Genomic DNA, 26,985 nt, shown 5'->3' with positions numbered 1-26,985 from the left:
CTCGTCTTTCCCTCTTCAGCAGATGAAGGTGAAAACAGCCTTCAGTCAAACTCTGCATGTATGTCATTCTGCTCAGTGAAGGTCAAACGTCCCAGTGAAGTCACAAGAGGAAAAAACGTGTTAATGATGGTTCCACATTAGTTTTACCAGCAGACATTTTGACTCGAGCTAGCTGAAAAAAAACATAGGTGTATAGGCTAATTAATAATATTAATAAGGGCTGAACTTCATTTTGCTTTACTAGTTTCAGGACCCTGCCACCGTTCATGCTGACCAAGACCTGCTGACACTTAAATGGGTCAGAGAAGTAATTAACAGTAAATATACCTGTGTTATGACAAGTCAAGTCTGTGAAAATGGTCCATAATTACAGTGTTAAAGAGAGAAGGAAGCTGCTAATGTTAAAGAGGAAACATTCCATGTGAACCACCATATTGTGAAAATGTAACTTTTGCAATGTAACACTACCCTCAGTATGACCACTATCTTGTCTCATCTTCTTAAACAGCAGCCCTTCACAAAATCCTACCTTCATGACATTATTATAATGTCCAGTTTTTGTTAGAACTATATCCTCTAGTTTGGATATAATTATATCTGCACTAAATATACCATATATTCAGTCTAAATCAACACGTGCACCGGCATTAATGTACATATCTTATTTTAACACATTTGTTTAACAGTGTATCTGCAGTTCCTGTTATATTTCAGCTTAATATAATAAGAATAGACGGTAAACTGTGCTGGCTGTCCTTTTTTCAGCATTACCTGGACTCAGAATGGCGCAACATACACAACAAAGGGAAATAACTAAGTTTGTTGTCCAAAAAACGTCTGGCTTCTCAGAAATGTGGAAACAGCCTCAGAGCTAGTCCACGTAGTCTAGTTCCTCCAGCTGTAAATAGAAACGCTGATGGACTTGTTTGTGTCAAGTAAACCAGATGCCACTTCCAGTTTAAACGGAGGTGTCCTTCTTCACAAACACTTCCAAAGACCAGATTGTGAAACTGAAATCTGCGCTGTCATAGTTGGGTTCACGGAGTCACACTTCATCGCGTGACGATAAGAGCTGATACAACAGAAAGATACAGTACTCTTCTTGTTATCAATGTGGATCAACACATTTGTAATGTTAAAGCAACTTTTGTGAATGAGGATGAGGGACATGTGTCATGTGGTGAGTCAAAGTCTTTGAATTATATTTCAATTGCTTTAAAGGCAAGTTAAACACTTGGTCATTTAAATATACTTTCGCCAGCTTTATGTGTTGTTCTTATGCCAACTTTCTGCTCCATAACTCACTGTAACACTACACACAAGCTCGCCTCAGCGCTGCCTCTGGAGCAGCAGAATCAAGTGGAATCAAACACAGTTGAACATGCCCTTAAAAGGCATCTTGCTGCTGCTGATGTCTGTGCAGACTTCAGCTCTGTCAAAAGAGCGCGGACTCTTATCCATACAGTTGTACGTGTGTACACCATGCATGTTGTTATGTTATCTTTTGTTTTAGGGGACCTGTGTTAACAATACTGTTAGTGTTCTGACTTACTGGATCTATAATCTGTTGATCTGGTCAATGAAGATGTAACTGTTGAATGTCCCGCGCCTCAGACTGGACAACACATCTCCTCCTGTGATGATCGCAGCCAGCAGATCCAGGTCTCTTTACAATAGACTTAACAATGATGTCAAAGACAGGCTGGCTGCCTGCACGCTGAGTCTCCACACTTCAGCCAACTCAGCAGAAAACTTACACAGGTGAGGAAACATTATATTACTTCATAACGCAATTCATATTTCTGTACAATATGCAAATTATATTTCCCTTTGCAAATGTCTTATGACAAAACAGCTCCCGAGTAATCCCTTTGAAATCTTAAAATTAGTAATTATATGTGGATAAACATGCTTTGTGCTAATTCATATCCTATATACTGTAACCTGGAATAACTTGAATAACTTGAATCATTTTTATTTTATTTTTTTTAGATGATAGTTGAGGTAACTTTGTGTTTAAATTGTTTAGTGTGGCTCATCGACTTAGTACAGGGGACTGTTCTACAGACAAAAGGGGGTGAAGGGCCTGAAAATAAGCTTAATGCTCAATCTGGTTTGTGGGAAGAGAAATAAATGGTACAATCTTTTTGACATCTGACATCTGGTGTCAACAGTAACAAGATGCATTGTAGTTCTGCAGTATTTCACCATGGTAACACACACTGGAGGTGAAATGTGGCAAAATAATATTCCATTATTATCAGTTATTTTATTTCAAAACTAAAAGTACACAAATAAAAGAGCAACACTGCTCTAAGAATTATTGCCTATGGACTCACTTTAAGTGTGCATCAGCTATTTTAATTTCTATGCCTGTAGAGCTGACATTTGAATATCTGCAGGTCTAAACTGCTGCTATTACTTTACAGTACACCTTCTTGTTGAGGAGAAACAGCAGCCCACTAAGAGTGAATTAGTGAGTAATCACTAATTTGAGAGGTCCCAGCTCTGGAGGGGGCCAGAGCCTGGAGCTCTGCAGTGGGACACTGTTGACTAATTCACTTGTAGCGGGCTGCTGTTACTTAGTTACAGGCCATATGAGGTACTTCACATTTAAATTAAAGTAAGACACATGAAGCTCATAATCTCTGCCCAGAGGTCATGAACATGAATACTTATGTGACTTGCCCATGTGACTCTAACTAACACCTGATGGTTTGCCTTAAAGGGGAATGAACCTTTTTATTGGAGTTAAAGTTAGGACACAATTTACTCATTATCGCCCTCTAATACGGTTTTGAGCTAACTCCCTTTCAAAGTACTATTTCCAGGTCAAAGCCGATCCAAACCTTGTATTTCTAGAAATGCCGCAATGATGTGTTACCCGTTGTTTGAACAGATCTGAGAAAAAAAGAGAAATACAAAATTGTTATTTTACTGCTTTCCTATCCATGAAAAAGAGTCTAATTGAAGAAAGAAATGGACGTTATTGTTTGTTTTGTTGGACGGTTCGGACCCGGAAATAGTAGTTTGAAAGGGTGTTAGACTGGGTGACTAGACGGATGGGGATTGTTGAATTTTGGTATATAAGGGGAAATCATTTTGTGAGAAATGCAAAAGCTTGAAGATTAAAACAAAGCCTGTGCTCACAATTACATTTTGTAATAAATACCTTTGAAATATGATTCTTTCATTTTCTCTGGTGTGAAAACACATAAGCACAGTAAATCATTCTACAAATACACACACATTACATATGGTGGTATTTTAAAGACATGTTTATCATATTTTAGGTGAAAAGAGGTTCTCTGTACATCTTCCAGCATGAATCAGGTTCTTCTCAGATGGAGGACGGCAAAGGGGTACTGAGCGATACTGAGGGAAGAGTGTAAACTCACCTTGGAAGTTTAACTTTGACTTTTTAAAATGTCTAAATTCAATTGATTTAAAGTGAAATTCTGGTGTAAAATCATCCCAGGCGCTTTTTAGGAAATACACTCATCACATAAGCCATCGGGACATTATTTTCATGTCTGAACTATTAACGGAGAAATCGGAGAGGAGCTACGGGGGCCACTAGGTAAGTCTTTCAAAACACTCTTTTAATAAACTACGTTGTTGGTGCTTTGTTTTATGTGTAGGGACTCTTGTCATGCTACTGTAGAAGTTTGGTGTTATTTGGAGCAGTATTAATGGTTAAAAAAGCCGTTTTAATGCGTTAAACTTGCCGCCCGGAGCTAATCAATGTTAGTCGCATTCGGCTGTTAGCGATTGCCCGGAATATCTCCGTTCATAGTTCATACATGGAAAAAAATGTCTTAATGGCTTATTTGATGAGTGTATTTGCCTAAAAAGAGCCTGGGATGATTTTACACCGGAATTTCACTTTAAAAAAGCTACAAAAAAACAGTGGTAGTCAGGCAGGTCAGTAGGGGAGGGGCCTGGAGATGAGGTGAATGAGATGAAGAGAGGGCAGACTGTGACGTAATTTGATTTGAACACCTTTTCTCTACCTCCTCTCTTGACAAAAAAAACAAGGATTTACTCTAATCACTGAGATTCAAATAACCCCCTTCATGGCTGCAATGTGGCATTCAAAAGTGAGTGTCTGGTGAATTGTGGTGGGTTTATCTTTGATCTTCTGTTATTGTTGGGCCTGGTTTTGTGTTCTTCCTCTCGTGCCAGACCTATTCTTCCCCAAACTGCTTTTTATGATGAGTGCTTTTTTATTATCTGGCTGTTTAATGTGAAAACCAGCCAATGAGATAAAGGCTTCAAGCTAAAAAAGAAAGACATCTCGGCTTCGGCTGCGTTATCTGCAGTGCTGTTCGCCTTATCTCTGGATGTCCGAGTCTCTTGACATATAAGGATAAAGCTGTCACCCTGCCGCCTGACAATACAGTCCCAAAATAATCCGAGGCTGCACAGCTGAGCCCCATCCCGGCGTTGCTCGCTGCTGCTGCTGCCGCTCCGCCGCCGCGCTGTAAGGAGACGCTGCCGTGAAATCTCTCATCGGTAATGACGAAATTCAGCTATTCTGAATACTTATCTCAATTCCGCAATGCTGGAGGTAAATGTAATAATGTCCCGCCGCGACTGCGAGGAGATAGCAGGAGAGGAGACGGTCAGAGCGACGTAACGTCAGAGCCGGAGTGAGTCTTTTGTTGTTGACGTTGACATGCAGCCCGCATGTGTTCGTGCATATGTGTGTATGTGTGTGTTCGGGATCCTTGCACGCAACTGACGTCTTCTGTGTAACTATAGAAGAATATAAAAAGGACATGATTTATATTGATTTAATAACATACTGTATCAGTAAGAAATGCCTATTTAGGTAAAATAAAGCCCCCAAAAATTAACATAATCACCTAAATATAAAGATTTAAGATCATAACTAGCCTTCAGAGGGGGCTGGTGTGTGTCTAAAATTTCACTTGATTGCGTTTAAGTTTAAGTCAATTAAAGTGTCTTTTTCTCTCCCTACAGGGATGTTGAGCCGGTGGTCTTTGCCATCAGGGGAGGCGATGTGAAGGCTGTTAATGATCTAGCAGCATCCTCTCCTCTCAGCCTGCTGAAGGAGAACAAAGATGGGTGGATACCTCTGCATGATGCTGCCTTCTGTGGACAGACGGAGTGCTTGAAGATCCTACTGAGGGGTATGAGGTTAAAAAGCATTACTGGGGGCTAGGAGCAGTGCATTTGTTCAGTGTAGACGAACAATACAGGGAATAAAAACATAGATCTGTTCAAAGACCTGTTGGCGCTCTGTTTTCTCAACATGCTAAATTACTCACCCAACTGGTTTGTATCATATGTATATTTTCTGATCCAGCCCATCCAGGTGCAGTAGACAGACGTACCTTGCAGGAGCAGACAGCGTTGCTGCTCGCTGTGTCTTGTGAACACTTGTCATGTGTGCAATGCCTTCTGGAGACGGGCGCAGACCCCGACATCAGCAGCAAGAACAAAGAAACCCCTTTGTACAAAGGTATTGCTGTGAAATCAGCTGTATACAAAGGAACTAGTTAGAAAAAGACAACAGTATGGATAACTGTATGACAGTCACATGGCTCATTTTCTTGTCTGTTTCTGTAGCCTGTGAGTTGGAGAATGTGGACATGGTGAGCCTCATTCTGTCTTATGGGGCCACTGTGAACCAGCGGTGTGGTCAGGGTTGGACGGCACTGCACGAGGCTGTATCCAGAGACAATACAGAGATCTCTGAGATGTTAATAAGAGCCAGGGCCGCGATCAATCCACCTAATATCTACAGCATCACACCACTCATTGTAGCAGCTCAGCAAGGACAGATGAGGGCACTGTGCTACCTTATTGGGAAAGGTACTTTTCAACACATAATATTCCTCCTTTTTGAGTTTCTGAGTTATAATAAAGAAACGTTGTTTTTCTGTAGGTGCAGATGTGAACATGCAGACGTGTGACGGTGTCACAGCGCTGCACCAGGCTAGTAAAAATGGCCACAAGGAAAGTGTAGCAGTGCTGTTGACTAAAAACGCGGATGCCAACAAACCCACAAACTCAGGACTCCTGCCACTGCATATTGCTGCCCAACATGGACACCATGAGTAAGTACTATAACTTAGGTTATTTAATTATTATGGTATTATTATTTCATTGATGAAGATGTTGTATTCAGATACAAAATGTGTGATTATAATGTACAATAGAATGGTTGATGTGAATTAAGCTATGATAAGAGTTATACTGCTTTGTGTTTGTTAGTCTTTATGTACTTTGTATCCTCACTCTGCATTCAGGATTGTGTCCCTGCTCGTCTCAGTGACAAGTCGAGCCAGGCTCCGCCACAGTTGTGTCAGCCCCCTCCATCTGGCAGCAGAGTACAACAGACACACCGTGGCAGCTGTGCTACTCAAGACAGGTGCAGATGTAAACGCCACACTGGCCAACAGTCACTCCATCCAGTACGCTGATCGACGAGCAACAGCCCTCTACTTTGCAATTGCCAACGGCAGCACCGAGACAGCAGAGGTGTTGCTGAATGCTGGCGCCAGTTTGAGCCTGGACCCGGTCAGTCCTCTACTGATGGCTGTACGGCAGGGCTGTGTCAGCACTGTGTCCTTACTGCTGGAGAGGGGGGCCGATGTAAACGCCAGAATACCCTCTTGGGCCACTACATTCCCCACTGTTCTTCTGCTCTGCATGAAAAATCTGCCTCTACTAAAGTGCCTTTTGGACAATGGCTGTGATGCCCTCTCCTGTTTTACCTGTACATATGGCTGTGCCCCTCACCCAACATCAGCAGGATCCCACATAAGAACTATTGCTTTGCAGAATGACAATATGCTTCCCTTAAACTGCAGTGAGCCACCACAAAGAGCAACACAGGTGTGAAAAAAAGCAAAAGCATAGTCATGGATAACTGAAATTTGTATGTTCTTCATACGTTTTTTTTTTAAATCTGACTTTCTTTTTCAGTTCTGTGAGTGGATCTCAACGTCAGTTATGTGTAAATGGGCAGGGCCGATTATAGACTTGCTGCTGGAGCACGTTGGTCATGTTCAGCTGTGCAGCAAGCTCACTGAACTGCTGGACAGCCGGGAAGAATGGCTCGCTGTTAAGAGGAAGTCATGTAAGCATCTGACACAATCTCATCACCCTAACATGCAAACGTGTCTCTGTCTGTCTGTCACTTGACAATCCTATTCCTCCTCCCTCTTTGTCTTGTCCGCAGTATCACCTCGTCCGCTGCTGCACCTTTGCAGATTCAGGATTCGGACCCAAATGGGGAGACACAGACTAAAATGTGTCACAAGTCTACCTCTGCCAGACAGACTGATCAGATACCTGAGCCTGGATGACTGACTTTAAAATGCACTTCAAGCAATATAAGCATCAGAGATGTGACTAAATTTATCATTTTTTTCTTTTTTTAGTTGCATCCAATATCTTTGATCTGTAAATGCAATTCTCTATGTATAAAATATCTAATTATAACATATGTGACGTGACGACAAGTTTCTTTAATCTGTCCATCAGGGTGTTTTGTAGTTTCACATAAACGCAGCTCAATAAAAGCAAAAATGATCCAATGCCCAAAGGAGTTCTTGAGGAAAGTTGAATTATTTATTTAAAAAATTAAAGTAATTGTTTCAAATGTGCCTATCAAACATTCCTTTGACAAAGAAAAAGCAATATATGCCCCACATTCTATTCTCATAGTTGAAAGAGGAAACTAAAAGAGGATGTTCTCATTCATTTGCACGACTTTTGGTACTGAAGAAAGAGCAGTCATCCTCAGCAGAAACCTAAAAGTAGAAACCTTTTAACTTCCTGTCACTTTTCAGATACTTGGAAGGCATCAGACTGGCATGAAAGTGAACACGATGAAGTTATTCTGCAAGTGCAACTTGGTCCTTTCGATTTAAACAATAAAAATAGATGAACCATTCCAATAAGTGCTTGAGAAAGTGTCTCATAAATGTTGAAAGATAAAGAGTTGGCTTTGTAGAACCCAAAGTGAGAATAATTAGTCATATTTACACATGTTCGTGTGACTGCTCCATTAGTAGGGTGATTAAATGAATCCAAACACACTGAAGATCGGTGACTGGACGGTGGGTTTGGTCGGTATGGGTTTGACCACAACGTGCGTGTGAATTTTTTGTCCATACGGATGCTCAGGTCTCTCTGTCTCTGTTGCTTTGCTCCACAGTCCCAGGGGAGGATGGGGGACAACAATGTGACTGTGGAGGACCTGGTGTCCGTGGTACTGGAAGGGGCAGCAGCCGCACATACTCACACAGTGGTGAGAGGTCACGTCCAATTTCAGTGTGTCTTTATCCGCAGAGCTGCGTCGATTGGACGCAGACAGAGTAGCCTTTGCGTCATCATCATTACTCCTTTTCCTCTTTTCGTTTTCACTGCCCTCAGATGGGCCCGCAGTGTGCTTTTTCAATCCTAAATGTGAGTGCTCCCTCTTAGTTTGGGTCAACTTAGGTTCCTCCCAAAATGAGGCGGGTAGTTGACGTTTCCTCATAGGCACCTGCTCCACGGCGCTCCCCGCATTCTCCCCACACTGAGCGTCCGCACTGGCCTTCTCAGTGACCTTCACACTCTGGTGAGCAGTCCCCACCGGTTTGGCGCACATGTACTCTGCAGACCTGTGCGTGTGGCATCTTGGGACTCTGGAGTACTTCTGAGAGAAACGCTTCAGCTGTTTCTGTAGATATTTCCTGTGATCCACGGAGCGTCTGCACGGGGCTGACTTGTCCAATGCCGCTTTGATATCGCTGGATGCCAAATTCACAAAATTCAGCAACGTCTTGACCTCACTGTCTGTATTCGCCATTTTTGCAAAGGTTTTGATTAACTCAGTCCATGTTGGAGCTCCACCGTCAAGATCTAAAAGGAAAACCAGAAACCAAATTAAGGCTTTGCGTAATTGCGCATGATTCACTCTTGTAGGATTTCTGCAATCAAGCCTAAATTGAATGTGATGACTCCCAGTTGATATTATTTAAAGAGTAAAGAGCCTTTACTCACCACTGCTGGATGAATCCAGACTCTCTCAAAGCCACAGTCCAAGCACAGACTTCTCTCCAGGCTGCCGCAGGAGCACTTCAACAAGTTGAATGAATATAAACTCCTTGTAGTTATGGTGCTTTCCTTGAACCAATCAGCGACCCCAGGCCTCTCACAATGCACCCCAATCAGCCTCCAAGCGCCCTGGTATCGAATTCTTCACCATTGCAAATTGTTGTCATGGAGACCTGGAAAGAGCCGCCAAGGGGATGCGATATTTCTCCTACACGGTGATTTCCGCGCGTTGGCCAAACATCTCCTAAAATCCGGATTGTGCATGAATAAAAATGAGTGCAAGTATTGCTGAAGTATTCGTGCATTCTAACTTTATTCTGGAGCTGTTAAAGTCGAGTCTTTACCATAGTACCCCTCGTACCCTCCCCAAGAGTGATGTCAGCTGTAGGATTTGGTGAGGGGGGAGATCTAAAGAGTGCATAACCATGGAAAGGGGCTTGAACGCTCAAGAATCTTGTCTTTCTGTTTGCCCCCTCAATCGAGCGACACAAAGGCTGAATTACTCATTCAAACCTCGCGGGACAAAGGGAAAGGAGCTGGATAGCACTCCTGCATTTGTAGTCAAACATTTAGAGACTTAAATCGAGTCGTCATGAAGGAGAAAGAGTCGGACAAAGCCCATAGAATTGCCATCAGCAAACATTTTCCTGTGTCATATTATGGGGTCTCCATGGCTCCCTCTGGCCTGCGGACAATAGCACAAGTTTGCACACTCGAATACTGTCACCCTGCCAACGGCAACAAGGGCCCAAAACAGGACAATCCCCAGAGAAAGCATGGGCTCCGCGGGGAAGGTTGCAATGGAGGAGGAAAAGGGGACTTGTGAAATGCTAATTGAGCTTCATCCCCTTACTGAAGTTTAAAAAGAGTACCTATCGTCCAATTGAACAGCAGCAGCAGTGGAATGAGATGTGAGGAAACTGTTTGTCTGGTAAGTAACACCTCATCCTTGTGCACTATGCTACCCTATCATACCCTGAACCACTCTAGCGCCAAGGCAGAGCATTTTTTAAAACATTCTGCAGTCTATATGAGGCTACAGGCCATTGATCCCAAGTGAAGTGCAGCCCACATGATTGATTGCCTCATTCAGCCAGTTCGGGGTTGTCTGAGGAGAACCCTGCAGGTCTATATGTGCTCTGACTGGTCTATCTTTTTAGGCGGTACATCCCTCTTGTTCTGGAGAGGCAATGGGACCTCATTGTCCTTCTCTCTCCTTCTTCCCTTCACCTCTCTGTTGAGCTGAAAAGGCCAATTAACAATGGGGCTCCCCTCCCCTGGCCTGTCACCCCACTCCTAGGGGAGAAAGAGGAAGCATAGTGGCATCCATAAATCCCACAATGTGACGCCGTCCTTGAGCCAAGACAGGTGGACAGGATGTTTGTGAGCATTTCAGATATTTGGAGGATTGAGCTGATTAAGCTTATGAAAAACACAAATTTCTTTATTTACCTATCCACTTTAATCCAAATTAAAAGGGCCATGTGGCACCATCAATCCACATAAAACAGCCAAACTTGTGCACTTTTACTGCACATGCATGTGTGCTCCAAAGATATGCACTTAACTTGCATATCTTTGGTGCACATATGCAAACTGCACTGAGAAGAGTTTCAGGTCTCCAGTGATGTACAGTTATGTTACAAACTACTGAACCATCATTCCTCACCATGTTTGCATTCTGTAACAGAAATCTCTTTAGCAGAAGCCCAGTGGATCTCTAATATGACTGAAACCTGACTCTGTCTGTACAAGCTCCTCGGCAGAAGCTGTACATCCATTTCTTTCTGTCACTTGTATTGTTTCTTTGCTCAAAAATAGCTCAACTGCATTGATCTCCATGGAAGAACAAAGTGTTACAGCAGCACAAGAAACAGACCAGATAAAGATACAAACAAATAAGAAATCAAACATGAATCATAGTGAATTAAAAGCTATTTATGGTATATCAGGGTTTAAATGTAAAATGGGAATCAGGACTAAATGTAGAAATATCATAAAGAATTAGAGGCAACGAGGAGACTTTGGGTGGAAGTATATTTCTTCATGACACCTCAAATTAAACTATAAAATATACATTTATCAGAAGTGTTGGAGATTAAAAAAGGAGTCAAATTCTACCAGTTAACTGCAAAAACGGCAACAACCGAGTACTGGTAGAAAATTGATCACCTTCACGGCAAACAACAATAATAACAAACAAGGATAATATGGGCAACAAGACTGATGTATTTCCTATATGGTTTCAGTGCATTCTTAATGTTCGCTATATTTTTATTTTGTAAAATATATGAATGATTTAAAATAAATAGAAAGAAACTATACAACAAGACAAGTCCAGCAAATGAATCCAACTTCAGACAAAAATGCACTTTCTTTCCTTTTCAGTGCGTCCAACAATGTCATGTGCTTCCAGACCTTCCCACTAGATGGCAATCTACCTCTACAATGATACAGCCAGGCAGGACTGTTTTAATAAAAGAGAAGTACACAGATAGTAAAGATAAATTCTCTGAGAATTAATATTCCTTAAGTGACACAGGGTATTATTAACTCTTTTTATTTGATGCAAGTACTATTTTTAGGCTGTTTGTTTGCTGATTAAGTATATTGGCAAGAATAATAACACCGAAAGACCACAGTAATTTTATTAAGAGGTTTTCTTATCTGAGTTAAAAAGGGCTGTGATGTATGTTATGGCAGATTGCTGTTAGTAGGAATGAGGTGAGGCGGCAGGAAGGAACCAGGAGGATGTAGTGCTTTCCTCCTGTCAGATAATCAATACTGGGACCGACTGTAGGAGAGGATGGACGAGCTGAACCGCCAGGCAAACTATACATCAAACCCAGTCTTGCTGTATACTTCAAAAAACTCTGAAAAATCTCTGCATTGTATGCCCAAATGCACTTCAGCAGCAGATGTGGATTTTCCACTCTAAAAGTCATCCACAGCTCTTGTGCATTAGCTCACCCCATTACTGTCTGTGAAGAGCTTTTTGATAGGCAAGAGACGTGATAAACGCTTCAGCCGTATACCAAAAATGCTGCAGGGCTGGATGCTGAATCCATTGATCTTCATCCAAAGTTGTTTTGAATAGTTGGCTTCGATGCTGTTTGTGTTATTTGGAGTAAGCAGGCTGTGACACAATTGGCTGCCGTGTCTGTTGCAATGCTTTCAAACAGAAGTCCGTTGGGCAAAGGAAATGATTGTGGATTTATGAAACATGAATAAGCAATGAAAACGACATACTGGCTGGGCAGCGTGCTGGTGTAGCGAGCAGAGGAACTGTCAGCTGCTGAAGTGCCTATAAGCAAGAGAATGGATTTTTAGTTTCAGGGACAGTACTGGGGCTCCACAACAAAGATCCCAGTAGAAGGGGTACGGCTGCAACTACGATTCTTTTCAGAACTGATGAATTTCATCTGTATATACTTTACCATTGTAATTTTGATATTTTATATATACATATATAGTTATATATATACTGTTTTATGTTTCTGTTTTTACAAATATGTCATCTGTATAATATTGTTGTTGAATATGTTGTTTGTATAGCTAGAGTTTGAAACAAAAACAATTTCCCACTGGGATTGTTAAAGTATTTCTGATTCTGATTCTGAAAGTCTATGAAATGTCAGAAAATAGTGAAAAATGCCCATCTCCATTTTCCCACTGCCAAAGTCACGTCTCCAAATGTCTTGGTTTGTCATGTCAGCAATCAAAAACCTTATATTTAATTTGCAATTATATAAGATATAATAGAAATAAAGAAATCTCACATTTGAGAAGCTGGAAATTGGTATAATTTGCAGCTTTTATTCTTGTAGAATGTCAATGTCAATGTCAACAATTCATTTTCTGTAATTCCCTAATTAATTGTTTAAGAATGGAAGTCAATAAAGTAACCCACTGTCAGTAGGAATGAGTACAAGGGCTCTTTTTAAAATAAATGTGATGCAAAATAACAGGTTGGTGTCAAACATCATTCAATCATTTCAAACATCTAAATCCTATTAATTCCCTATCCTTATTAATAAGCACCAAGGTTTTTATTACCACTGTTTTAGTAAGTAAACTGTGAATGTCACGTTGGCTCTCTGTGTTCATGGCTGTCGGCTGTGGGGTAATTTCATAACTGTGCCTTTGTATAAGAACAACAATATTATGCAACTCTGCTCTTAAAAACATCTCAGTCTGATTCTTTGCACTCTGGCCTATACAGCATCCCCTCTTATAAACTATATCAATAAAAAAATCTAATCAAAAATGAAGCTTGGGTTGAAAAAGAAACATCTAATAAATATCTTATAAATGTCTTTGCAGCTGAACATTAGCAGCAAATGCCAGGTTACATCAGTATTGTTTATCTCAGCCTACTTTTTAGGACATTGGGCCACTGAGTGTTCTCGCAGGCACACGGCACATCAAACATGAGTACGGCAGTGTTTTCAGTCGGTAGGCGTCTTGCACTCTCTCTCTCTCGCTCTCTCTCTCTCTCTCTCTCTCTCTCTCTCTCTCTCTCTCTCGGTCTCTCTCGCTCTCTCTCTCTCGCTCTCTCTCTCTCTCTCTCTCGGTCTCTCTCTCTCTCTCTCGCTCTGTCTCTCTCTCTCTCTCTCTCTCTCGGTCTCTCTCGCTCTCTCTCTCTCGCTCTCTCTCTCTCTCTCTCTCGGTCTCTCTCTCTCTCTCTCGCTCTGTCTCTCTCTCTCTCTCTCTCTCTCGGTCTCTCTCGCTCTCTCTCTCTCGCTCTCTCTCTCTCTCTCTCTCGGTCTCTCTCTCTCTCTCTCGCTCTCTCTCTCTCTCTCTCTCGCTCTCTCTCTCTCTCTCTCGCTCTGTCTCTCTCTCTCTCTCTCTCTCGCTCTGTCTCTCTCTCTCTCTCTCTCGGTCTCTCTCGCTCTCTCTCTCTCGCTCTCTCTCTCTCTCTCTCTCGGTCTCTCTCTCTCTCTCTCGCTCTCTCTCTCTCTCTCTCTCGCTCTCTCTCTCTCTCTCTCGGTCTCTCTCTCTCTCTCTCTCTCGCTCGCTCGCTATCTCTCTCTCTCTCTCTCTCTCTATCTCTCTCTCTCCACTTGACTTTAATTCGGTCTAGTACGCGTCATCCTTACGGATTCGCCTCCACGCATTGTGGGCTATACTTTCTGCATGGACCACTATAAAAAAAGCAATAAAAAAAAGAAATAAATCATAAACAAGCAAACAAAAACAAACAAAACTGACATTGAAGACGCCTACATAACCATCTTCCCTCTGTGTGTGCTTTTTTTTTTTTTCAAGGGGACACTTTTTGAGAAGCGGAGGGTGAATTTGTTTGAGCACGCTGTCAGGATGAGCTGATGTGAGCGCTGCATCAAGTGCGCGGTGTTGATGCTCCCGGTATAAAACAGCCCGCTGTATTTTGGCACAGAGGGGGATGCATCAGTTTAACCCTCGGCTCTGCCCTCCGGACTCGCCCATACAGTCTTCAGCCTAGATAAGTTGAGGGGATGTGTAATCCTATTGTGAGGAATCCTGCCGCACGATATTCCTGAGGATCTCTCTCTGTTCGTTTTTTTTTCTTTAACTTCGATGGCTTGAGTGGCCCATTTGCACTCATGCTTGCAGCCGAGGAGGGATGTAAGGTACGGGCCATCTACCGTCCTCACATTGCACGGAGTATAGCGGCGTGATTCAGGTCGCTATCTGAGTGCCAATAAGAAAAAAAACTACTTTCGAGATGTGAATAATCGAGATTTGCTACTCATTCCAACGGCTCGCCTGTCCTATGCTATCGACAACGGGATTTCAAGAGGAAAATGATTGTGGCATAAACTATTTCTGGAGTAGCTTGTCACAGATATCGCCGCTGAACTGGACAGGGTGGATGGTTATTTCCCAAACAGTTCAAGCCTATGTATACTGCATTCATTTGTTGGAATCGCTGCCTAGTATCTTCGAGAACAGCGCAAGAGGAATGCTGGTCCAAGATCTAATGCCATTTACTTTAAGTTTTTGGCCTTTTTTCTTCGGTCATTGCCTTCTTTCACTGTTTTTACTCTCATGCCAGGTAAGGATCATGATCAGACGCGTGCACTTCAATTTACGCATGAGATGATGTTACCCTAATGTAACTGATTTTGACTGAGTTTGATTTACTGATGGATAAGAGCTGTAGAACTGATTCTCTTTTTTTTTCTCAAGTAACTTATGCACTCATTATGCTGCGATTAATATGCAATGCATTGCTTGTGTGTTTACACCAGATGTTGGGATCACCAGTCACCTGTGTTTAAGAAATACTGGCAGACATGCATGTGTAGAGTTGGCATGAGAAATGTAGCTTTGCACACGCACACACAACACACACACGCTCAGCTCTCTTGTAGTGGGAACATGGAGTAGCCAACTGTGTTTTCATGATAACAGTATTCAGTTATCCCACCAGGATCCCTGCAGCAGGCATATGTTAGTGATGAGTATTCTAACCTCTGCCCTGCGCTGCTGCCTACAGATAGTGGTGAGCTGTTGTTCACACGCACACAGTGTTGCCAGGGTTCATGTGTAATGTGATCTGCTTGAGTTTCCAAGTCCACCCACGCACACTCCTCGGGGCAGCCTGCTGCCCACTCTGTTGGTGGGTGGTTTCTTTCAGGGAGCGGGCTGCAGCCATAGACGTGATACTATTCTGCATGTACTACATACACAGCAGCCCCGGTGACAACAACACTGGATCTGTGATACGAAAAGAATGCTGAGAGGATATCCACAGTGCTGCTAACTAAGAGGCTGCTGAGTGTTCAAGCATCTCCATTTGTGCTGCACAGTGTTGTGCTGATGGCACTCATGAGTAATGCACTGAAGGACAGTGCCAGTCATTTCAATGCCTCTGTCTCTCTCTTGTTCTCTCTCCTCTCCCTCACCATAAGGGAGAACTCCAGAGGTCATGCTCACGGACTGTGGCGGAGAAAGTTAGTGAACAGTGCCAGCTGGCATGCCACTGTAGAAGATACCCTCCCCTTCCTCCTCCGCCGCCTCCACCGCCTCCCCCGCGGCTACTGGGCACCACAGGTAAGACTCCCAGGTTTGACACCTGTCTCGCTCCAAGTCTGTCTGTCTCACTCTCAGTCTGCTCTCGCCCCACAGTTGGATCTCATTCCTAGCCAAATGCAGGTGTCAAGCAACTGGCTTGTCTGAAGGAAATGTTTTGACGTGAAGTGTTTCCTTTTATGCTTAAAAGAAAAATGTTCCGTCAACCCCCTGAGATTACTGTGTGAGCGCCCGTGCATGGGCACTGTTTTGCACGTGTGCGTCTGTGCGTGTGATGGAGCCAGCAGGATGTTGACAGCTGAACACAGGACTAATTTATGCCAAGTCTGACCTTGGGGAGTACCCAGCTGCCTGTGAAATCCATGCCTGCTGGGCTGCCAAGCTCAGTGGTTCGGTGGTAGGGTTTCCCCCGGAGGACCCCTGATTAAAACACAGATGAGTTAATTAAATTATCTTTAATTTGATAGAGATAAGGGACTAATGAACCAGCCCAGTGGTTTTAGCTTTGTTTTGAAGTTGAGCTGGCAGCAATAAAAGTGTGTTTTGTGTGTTAGTGCTTGTGTACTGTGTGGATCTGCTGCCTGTTGCGGCAGTTTTCCCTCGGACACTCCCTCTGAGATGGTAAATCCATTGACAGAAAGGCAGCATATTTTAGCAGCCTGCTTGCTGAAAGTTGATATGATTTGTATGTAGTCTCAAGCACCTTAATGAACAGTGCACTGAAATATGGGACAGGCGTTGCTGATGATGCAGCCATTCTGAGCTATTAGTGTGACTCTTTAGAATCACTCACCCTGAGCCCTTAATGTTATGAGTAGGGAGGAGCACTTAATCATTAAAGTCTCAACAGGCAGCAGTGTAAAGGTTTTAATCAATCAGATCCAATGATTTCATTCTGTCTGGTCAATTTAAAAGGACCTTTTCTCCCCTGACTCACCATGTGAGCTACCTATTGAGAGTTATAGACCATTCTATAAATGTTGGTCACTGCGTAAATGCTGTCAGGACCATCTGACTGTAAGATAAGGTGGGGGTTTGAATGGCAAACTCCTGTCAACGCTGCATCTATGAACAGCAGCGTGTCAAGATGAATATGATAAGCAGGTCAATTTTTATTCCTTTTCAACTTTACACAGAAATGTTTGCAGAGGGTGGAGACACCATGAATTATTCACTTAAAGGGAGTTTTTTTTCTTCAGATCCCCATTTAATCTATACAGGCGCATAATTATCTTGATGTTCCTTCTGTAGCCCAATTTGCAGAACAGTTAGAGCTGAAATATGCTTTAAACGGTATTTTTTTTAAATGCAATGAATATGCATATCTAATGTGAAAAACTGGGACAATGACTGAGACCTTATCTATCTACCAAAATGTCTAGTAAAATGTTAGGAAAACTGGCACTGTTAAAGAAGTCTGTGTGCTAAAAATGGTTTCCGAAGTCCTTCAAAGGAGTGTGCTTTATCACAATGAAGTAGATCCTTACCACTGACTGAATTAAATCCTACAGCCGTTGACAAAACGCAGGATTAAAATGGAAGTTTGGCTGAGAAGAGCTTTTAAATTCATAGTGACTTATGACGTGGTGTGCTGTACCGGGGAGAGCCGTGCCTTGTTATTTGCTTCGTAGAAATGTGCTGTGTTGGAAAATAGTCCACAGCATTACTAAGGAGTATTTGTTGCTATGGTGTAAACCCTTCTTGACATTCATAACAAAATAACCGTACATGCAAGAGCTACGAGTTTGTCATTATATACAGCAGTGTAATTTTTCAGGAGCATGAAACTGGAACAAACCAGCGTTCATAGATAGATATGCACATGACTAAACTGATTTATAGATGCTGGGAGAGCATCAAATGCTGCAGAAAGAGAAGGGAGAAGTTGCTGATGCACATAATGTTATACAACATTCCCGGTGAGTGGTCTTACACCACAGATCTAATGTGGAAAGAGCAGGAGGTTCCTGCAACAGTAATTGGTGTGGACAAGAGTGCTGGTGTAAGGAAGGCTGGCGGGACCTTAAATGATTCATAGTGTCGGGTTGGATATCTTTGAACGTTGAACCTAAGACCTACAGAACAGGCGAGGACACGGCTATTTCCCACTTAGAGCCCAGGGAAGCCAATCACTTCCATACTGCTCTGTTGTCATGTTGTATAACACAATCACTGAGGATATCAAGTCAGTGTTTGATTTTGACGGATTTTTCTGATTTATTTTTGTTAATTCTATTCTTTTGTATCCAAATCTCTCTCCCCCCGCTCCCTCTTCTTCTCTTTTTTTGTTTTCTAAGTGGCAGAGCCCATGGTGCCCTTGGTGAGGCCCTGGTGGATGGAGATGGACATTGTAGTGCTGGGGACAGTGGGGTGTGCTTCAGTTGTCTTCCTCCTCTCAGCCATCATCATCTGCTACAAGGCCATCAAGAGGTTGGATGTCACTTTTTTTCTTAACTGTTCTGTTCTTGTTATATTTCAGTTTGCTCCCACTGGCAAATATCTCTTTTTATTTTCAAGCGATGACTTATTGAAATAGGAACTTTCACAGACAGAACACTCAACATTTCATGTGCAATTTGACCCATGGGAGACTGTACTATCTCTCCTGCCTTTATGCGTGAGGCTACGATGGTCCTGTCATCACCCCGCTGGGTCACAATGAGGTCAGAGGTTAGATAATGGAATGGATTGTAAATGTCACTGAGAAAGATCCACTATGCTGAGTAACATCCTATAAATGAATGCACTGAGTTGCATGAGGACCCGACTTTACAATACTGTGTTGATTCTAATTTGCATGAGTGTCTAAAGCTTCCTAAAACGGCAGCTGGATTCATGAAAGTGAAAGCTAGAGGCGAGCAGAGGAATCCCAAGACGCCGCTGTTGCAGCGGGAACTGTTTCCTCCATTTGGCTTATTAGAGAAAAGGCTGCGTGAGGATTTAGCCTAAAGCACAACCCAGACCCAATTCTCTGTGTGACATTCAGGCAGCACGGTGTCACACATCATGCACTCTGACATCCATGTTAATGTTCGCAGACATTTAACAAACACACGCATCGTGCAAAGCACTGCACATGCACAGAGAGGCATGCAGAGGAGACTTGTGTGCACCCATCCATAAACTCACAACATCTTTACATACATATATACATCATCTTGGCATATTTACACACTCTATAAAAATATGACATAAACATTGACTCTCCCACACCCGTGTGAGAAGAGCCACAGATGTGTGTGTTAAATCAGGGAGTTTTATGTTTTATGCATGTGTATTTATATAATTTTATTATTGTATTTTATTATATTTATGAAATTATATTAAGCCTGCTGGCTTTCCTCAGCAAAACTCTATTTCTCCTGTCTTCAAACAACAAATAGGCAAAGTCAGGCAGCGGAAGTAATGGGTGGTTGGCTCAGGAATTCATTATGGCAATTCTCCAGCCCCCTGTGTAGCCAAGGGGCACCTTTTTTAATGCAGCAGTGGTAGAAAAGTGTTGTTGCAATACAGGCTCTAGCCCCAAACCCAAGTCATTATTTATGAATTAATTTGCGCAGTCATTCAGTCGCGGGCCACATCTTTTATACATGCAAGCGGGTCGTGTCCTGAAGCTCTATGGGCTCTAGACTGCAGACTTTGTGCCACGCAGAGCTGCCCTCCACTCTGAATGAGAAGAAAAAACACACTGATCCAGCCAGACTGGCCTTATTAGACATTCATTAGTCACCAACCAATAGCAAAGTAGTTCAGGGAAAAATGTGATTCCTTTAACATGTATCACGAATGCTCTAACCATCCATCGTTCCTGAGTGGAAGGGAGAGGAAACAAAACAGTGAAAAGGACAGAAAAAATGTTGTCTACGAAATGAAGCAAAGGCAGTAATTGAGCGCCTTAGTCAATAACAATGTGAGAAAGGGTTTGTCAGTGAGAATAACACAGCCAGTTATATATAGCCCCTCCAGCCCCTCAGTGCTCCGGGCTTTCCCAATGAAAATCAGCTGGCCGAGGGCCAAGGCCTGAGCAACACAGACAGCAGAGGAGCTAGCTCTGCGGGTCCCAGCCCTCCTGGCCTTTTGTTATTTTTTATAATCTTTGTCTGCCAGTCATGTGTCAGAAGCAAAGGGGCTGGAAAGGAAAAAACACTTCCATACAATTCTATTCAGAGTCCACAACACCAGGGAGGCTGGTGTGTGCAAGCATAGAGAAGAGGATTCAGACACATGCTGCGTTTCATTGTTGCTGTGCCATCCAAAGCAAAAGACATGATGCTGCAGTCCAGGCTGTCAGCCATCCAAGGAGCCAAAACAAACAAAACTCTTACCAACTGTCCAATGAAGCTAGATGCTTTACCCCGTCACTAACTGCACTGGGAGACTTGTCGAAAGACAGATAATACATGACTGCTGCTCCTGTCCAAGGGCAATACATTATCTAAAATACTCAAACAGAGATATGATAAAATGTAAATACTTGTCAGGCAAAATGGTTTCAAATGCAATATTTACTAATTATTGATCTCCTCTGTTTTATTTTCCAAATTACTATAGCGGCACCGGCATCAAAACCGGTGACAGATTTTTACAGTCTGTTTTTTAATGTGTTTTCTTTGAACCGTAACATGTTACTCTTATTTCCAGATGGCTGGAGTAATTGTAAACAGCTCAACACATGTCCCAATTTCACCGTGATCCATTCCCCAAACTTCAAACAGGAATACGCGCTGTGATTGCACAGCTTTGATATGAAATATTCATCTAACCTGTGAAGTGTTGTGTTGCCACCTGCCATGTGTCAACAGCATGGCATCTATTATTGAAGGCCTGAGTAGAGGTCGGTTTGAGGCCCAAGTGCTCTGCCCTGTGTGGTGGCCCAGAGCGACATGGTCAGTCTGAGTAAAGATTACATCCTGGGAGAATAAAACAGAGCCAAAGCACCTTCAAGCAGTCTGTACATCACCACCGTCAGATGGCCTTTTACTACATAACAGATGAAAGACTGAACTGTCAACATAAATGTCCAAATTAAAATTATAGTAAGTTGAGAGGATGTTGCATAACAACTAACAACCCCGTTGACTTTTTATTCCAAGGAGAAGAATTCCCAGACTGGCTGTAAACACTGCCATCTGTCACTTAGAGAAAACTTTGGTGTATCCCAACTCCCCTAGCTGCGGCTGCATCCGCCAATCATCTCCCCCGCGGCACAATGTGTTTCCACCCTGGGGCTGGTCAGTTTCTATTCCGAGGCTTTCCCTGGGTCCCAAGGGGACACAGCAAGCAGCATCTGTCCTATATGGCTGGCATGTATCCCTGGTGTCCTAAGCATTACGACCCCTCCCAGCTGACAGAGTCCCACAGGAACTCTTAGTCATCCCCTCACGTTTTGTTTACAACTTTGTGGGAGAGCCATTAGCTCGCATCACCGTCAACAACCCCAACAATTAGAGATTGAATGCAGTGTGCAATGTTCACAAAGAACATCTGACATTTATTGTGGGCAACAGTTATTCATAATCATCTTGGTCCTACATGACAATCCAAATTCAAATCCAAATCAAGTCATAATCAACCTGAGACTATACATTTGCAAAGAAAAGTCAACGTACAGTGTTAAGCTTCAGATAAAATGTAAGGAAAGTTGGTATAATTTTAATACTTTTATTTTTTTTGGATAACTTTATAACAAGACTAAAGAGTCTACAGCCATGCTAGCAGCTCTGTGATGATGTACTTAGACACAGCAGTGCTGTGAGCTAAATGCTAACGTGACAATGGGGAGCGTATCTACTGTATGTTACCCAGCTTAATATCCTCTTAATATGACTCATCAATAAGCCCCTTCTAAGGGTTTTATGTTCTTAGCAATGTATATTTCTCTAGGTCAGTATTAAAATCCCGCACCTACAGATTAATTAGCCTTTACTTGAGCTACGCCCTCACATTTCTGGGCAAAAAACTTTCCTTTTTCTTCTTTAGATGTTGATATATTTCTATAGACATTGATATCACAGTGGCAGAATGGATTTTTACTGTTATATTATTATATTATATATGTTATCTCCCTTCATTAGTTTGGCTTTTGAACTGTGAAGATAGCCCTTACTAATCTCCCACAATGTTCATATCAATTAGATTTGACCCTGGAAACAGGAATTACCCTGCAACAATGCTAACTGTAATGCTAAGCAGGTACAATGTTCCTGGTGATCTCAGTTTAGTGTGTTAGCATGCTAACATTTGCTATACAACCCAAAGCAGAGTATAGCCAAGGGTGGTGGGAATGTCAGTAGTTTTATATGTCATTGGTCATACATCAAAGTTATTGCAATTCATTCTCAAGAGGAACATAAATGGCTGCACTAAATTCCATGGCAAGCCCTTCAATTGTTGAGATAGTTAATTAAAAAGGACAAATTTCAAACAAATGGTGGCACTAGCGGAAAAGTCAGGCGATCACCAAAGTCGGTATAGGTGTCATCCTCTTGAAATGCCTTAACTTTGTGGCAATCCATCCATTTCCATTTGAGGTCAGGACCAAAGTGATGAAGTGACTGGCATTGGAATTTAAATCCCTAGGGCCATGCTGCTAGCATAGCTAAAAATGACAAGATGCATACTGAGAGTGTTTATTATTAAGACCCCACTGGAACTTTTTTTTTTCTTTTTTTTTTTTGAGTCGAGAATCTTGACGGGTAACGACTCTGAGAGTGACTATGTTGACAGATGAAAGTATCTGGAACACAGGAGGTGGAGGGGCAGAGATGGTTCACGGCGCTGAAATGACAGCTGAAAAACAACTGAAAAACAGCCAAGACAGGAACCGTTTTAAAACCTGACAGCAACAAGGTGGTTGACAAACAGGTAGGGTGAAATCAGATTGGCTAAAGTGTGTGGGAGCAAAGGAAAGAGACAGCAGAATAATTTAGTTGACAGCAGAGGGGAAAATGAGCAAAATGAGCATTTGCATGAAAAGTACACATCCTACACAATATACACAACAATTACTAGACTATCAATCAAATAACATCCCAGAGAAATGTCATGAAAATACGACCACATGTCACATAACAGAAATTATAAAGCGTTACATCAACTGTCCATTTTTATTTTTCTGTCTCAGACGGTGTGTAAATACACATGGGGACAGAAACTATAATGCAATCTGATGTATGATGCATATAATAAATGCTACAACTTGTTGTTATGGGATCTTATCGAGGGTGTTGTTTCAAATAATGGTAAGGTTTTGAGTTCATGGACATAATAACATAAAGAATATAACCAAGTATCGTACAACAGCAGTACAAAATTCTGTCTCAAAGTCAGTGTATTATTGTGGCAGTCATGGTATAATGACATATTAATGGCATATGCTACAAATGTAGTGTACAAAAGCACAAGTAGACTTAGACTGTAAATGAATTATAATTGAAAAGAAAATATGGGCGTGGTCTCCATGACATCACCCATAGGTTTCTGAAGAGCCAACATAAAGCTCAAAGTGGGAGGCTCCCGGTGGCTTCAGCCATCGCCATCTTGGCAGCACCTTACGCCACCTCACTTCCAGCTAATTCAAAAAATGTGCAAAGAGGTGGAGCGTGGATGGAGCAGAGGCAGGATAAATGAAGCCTACAGTCTATGCTTGCCGTCTGCGATGGCATCCACCAGACACTCAAAGTGGCCACGCCCTTAATTGTGCAGAAGGCTTTATACAATTTAAATAGGAGAGTTATATTAAAATTCCTCTACAGTTGTCATGAAGGGTGAAGCTAGCCACAGAGACCAAAAGATTTCTTTTGTACACGTGTTTATTCCTGCTGTAAAGTTGAGCATTTTTACCCTATGGCAATTGCCTCAAGCGACCATTTGAGGAACTGCAGATTTTGACACTTCAGAGTCAGTTAACTAACTCAGTTATACGCAACATCTGTCTAATGTTAGATAACACTTCTGCCGTAAGTTAGTAGTCATACCAGACCAGAAAAGGCTGCAGCAGCAAAACCCTTTGGTGCATTGAATTGACAGTGCATTTTATTGTTTATGAATTCAACTTTTCATTTACAAGATTTCAAGATTGTGTCATTTATTTTTTGAAAAGTTACATAGTCTCTTTAAAAAATGTTTTTAAATGTCCATCCTCATCTCTCTCTCTGTGATGCAGCCTCGACAAATACTAAACACGATACACTAACAAACTGTTATTCTTACCCTGTTGTATTAAATTGCATTATGTGGTGTATGAGCTCATTTCACCCTGTAAGGATTCCTTCGCTGCACACTGCCCGAGAATTCAGAAAGATGTGCGCTGGACTGGACTGGGAATAACTGTTTGTCAAAGTTGGACCGGCCAGCCAGAGCTTTCAGAGGGGAGGAGAGGAGACGCTGAGCTAAGATGTCGCTCAAGGGTCCTCTGTGGCAATGGAGGCATAGTACAGTGTTGAGTGGGACAATGACTGTACTAACTGTATTCAGATCTGTCTCTGAGTTACATAAGCCCAAGCAGGGGAGAGCAGCTGAGGGGGTCGGTGCAGAAGCCACAGTACACTGGACAAATATAATAACCACAAAGGCACCGAGTAGTGCATGAAAGGGGCTGCATTGAATGATACCGCTCTCCACAGGGCCAATGGCAGCAAGGGGATCATGTGTTGCAGCTTTATTTTCCACCAGAACGTACTCATAGAAAGGACACCGCGCAACCAGTGTTGGGAGGAGGTTATGTATCAATGTTATTCCCAAGTTGTTTTGACAGCCACACACATACTCATTACTTAGGGGAAGATTGCATCTACCAGTCAGATCCGTAATTGCCTTATCCCGTGTTGCAATGTATCTTTCTCTACTGTCTCCTTGCAAAAATGACCTTTGAACATTGAGCTTATTAGAAAGGATTGCTGAGGCCAGCGTATCCACCCAGAGCAGCCTGAGAAATCAAATCAGCCTAAAGATTAACAGTCTAGAAACTCTGTTTAATGACGTGGCCTTCAGCTGAGGGCAAATGTAACTTTTCAAGGAATGTGTCTTCACTTTTTAAAAATGTTTATCCACAGGAAACCACTACGAAAAGAGGAGAATGGGACAAGTCGCGGGGAATATGCCATGAGCATCCGTAACAAGAAGGCCATGGGTACCAACAACACTGTGGTATAGACTGTTTTTCGGTAAACACACAGGAAGTGACATCACCTTTACCATCTATCAGTTTCCCCAAAAATACAACAATCCCTTTTCACCCAGAATGCAACAGGGTTTTACCCAAGGTTTTCACATAGGTAAACCTTCCCCCTTTACTTGGCATGTTGCCCGGACTGAAGACACCATTCAGCTCAAGAGGAGCTGCAAAAGATGGAAGGAGAAAAAAAATCAAGGCAGAAAGGACGAAGAGAAAAATCCACAAACCCCCATGGTGTCGAATGTGGCACAGCAGGCTAAACATTATGCTCTTAGTAACAGCAAGTGTTGCTGACAGGCTGGTTGGCTGCTGGCTGGAGAGGGACTGTCTGCCAGTCTGCCGCAGATCCAGACCTCACACAATGTTGACATCTGCAATGGAACAACAGACAATACAGCATCCCTGCAGTCCCACGAGCGACCAGACAGGACAAGCCCATCACACACAATACATAACGTGCATGCAGTTTTTACAGTGAATGCAACATTTTTTATATTCCAATCCCCACACTGTCCATCTTTTGTTCTCCATTTTTGAGACAGATGCTTTGTTGAAGGCATGATGTTCCTGTCAGTCCTGGCTCTGAGGTGTGGATTCATCTGACTATGCAATTTAAAGAAATCCATATAAAAACAAACAAAAGGAGGATCAACAACATCTACATGGGACATTCTGGTTATTTCACCATGCCAAAAATGCCACTGAAGACTTCAGCTCAATGTAATATACTTCAGTCATCCATCTATTTATTTGCCTGATTTATTTACTTATCTACCTTTTGAATTTATTTTTCTACTTAAGATAAAAAAAAACTGTCTTGTAAGTTACTCACATCTTTACAAATCTAGAACATCTTGATGAATCCATTTTATTTCTTGATAGCTCTGTTTTTTAAGTGAATAATTTATAGACCATATAATTCATGTGTGATGCTCCAATGCTTTAAGCCTGCTGTCAGTTTGTTGAGACACTGATGCAGAAAACGCGCTTGCTCTACAAAGAGTTTTGGTATCAGTTGTTTTGTCTCTGGGTGTTTGACATGCTTTTCACTGTTACCCTGAGACTTCCGCTCAAAAGTCAGGCGTCTCTATGATGTGCTATGTGAATGTGTGTGTTCCAAACATTATTTCTGTGCTGCATCATAATACCAGTCCCCATTTTGATTTGTTATCTCAAGGCAAGCCCCCACCTCAACAGGCTAAACATGCTTTAAGTCATTTGGTAAAATCCTGTTGTTTCAGAATCTTGGGGTCAGCTATATGCCTTCAGCCACGCTTTTTTTTGGATTTGACAATCTTCATTTTTCTATCTGTCAAGAAGGGCTTAGCCCATCTCTATAGAAACAGGGGACATGAGCCCAGGGCTGACCTTGTGACTGGTGAGAGACAGGAGACTTAGCCAATAGCCAGAGATCAGGTTGCACAGAGGATGGCCTCAGCAGGGATGTGTGTGACTCAGTGCTGTCACAGGCATCCTTTACGTCCCCGCTGGAAAAACACAACTGAGCTGAACTGGAGCATCACTCAACACTGCTCTGCTTTTATACATTAAATCTGTGTGTGTGTGTGTGTGTGTGTGTGTGTGTGTGTGTGTGTGTGTGTGTGTGTGTGTGTGTGTGTGTGTGTGTGTGTGTGTGTGTGTGTGTGCGTGTGTGCGTGTGTGCGTGTGTGCGTGTGTGCGTGTGTGTGTGTGTGTGCGTGTGTGTGCGTGTGTGT

General features: G+C 42.4%; 3 protein-coding genes across 3 annotated transcripts; 2 read left to right on the top strand and 1 right to left on the bottom strand.

The window, feature by feature from the left end:
• Positions 1–1,615: 1,615 nt before the first annotated feature.
• Positions 1,616–7,344, top strand: LOC310955070 (ankyrin repeat and SOCS box protein 2-like; the record flags this gene model as incomplete). The annotated part of the gene is made up of 8 exons (XM_083924805.1): positions 1,616–1,761; positions 4,987–5,156; positions 5,333–5,488; positions 5,596–5,841; positions 5,915–6,086; positions 6,279–6,867; positions 6,958–7,111; positions 7,214–7,344. Exons 1-8 carry the CDS (start codon positions 1,640–1,642, stop codon positions 7,342–7,344), a joined length of 1,740 nt encoding a protein of 579 aa, XP_083780931.1. The 5' UTR covers positions 1,616–1,639.
• Positions 7,345–8,056: 712 nt separating this feature from the next.
• On the bottom strand, positions 8,057–8,830 carry LOC310954749 (protein FAM181A-like; the record flags this gene model as incomplete). The annotated part of the gene is made up of 1 exon (XM_083924393.1): positions 8,057–8,830. One exon carries the CDS (start codon positions 8,828–8,830, stop codon positions 8,057–8,059), a length of 774 nt encoding a protein of 257 aa, XP_083780519.1.
• A 6,145-nt stretch (positions 8,831–14,975) lies between these two features.
• On the top strand, positions 14,976–25,248 carry prima1 (proline rich membrane anchor 1; the record flags this gene model as incomplete). The annotated part of the gene is made up of 4 exons (XM_083924813.1): positions 14,976–15,115; positions 15,979–16,116; positions 18,393–18,525; positions 25,149–25,248. The coding sequence occupies exons 1-4, from the start codon at positions 15,109–15,111 to the stop codon at positions 25,246–25,248; spliced, it is 378 nt and encodes a 125-aa protein (XP_083780939.1). The 5' UTR covers positions 14,976–15,108.
• Between the last annotated feature and the right edge of the window lie 1,737 nt (positions 25,249–26,985).

The sequence above is a fragment of the Echiichthys vipera genome (assembly GCF_963691815.1).
Source record: "Echiichthys vipera genome assembly, chromosome: 12".
NCBI classification, from domain to species: domain Eukaryota; kingdom Metazoa; phylum Chordata; class Actinopteri; order Perciformes; family Trachinidae; genus Echiichthys; species Echiichthys vipera.
This window is presented reverse-complemented; position numbering and strand designations above follow the sequence as displayed.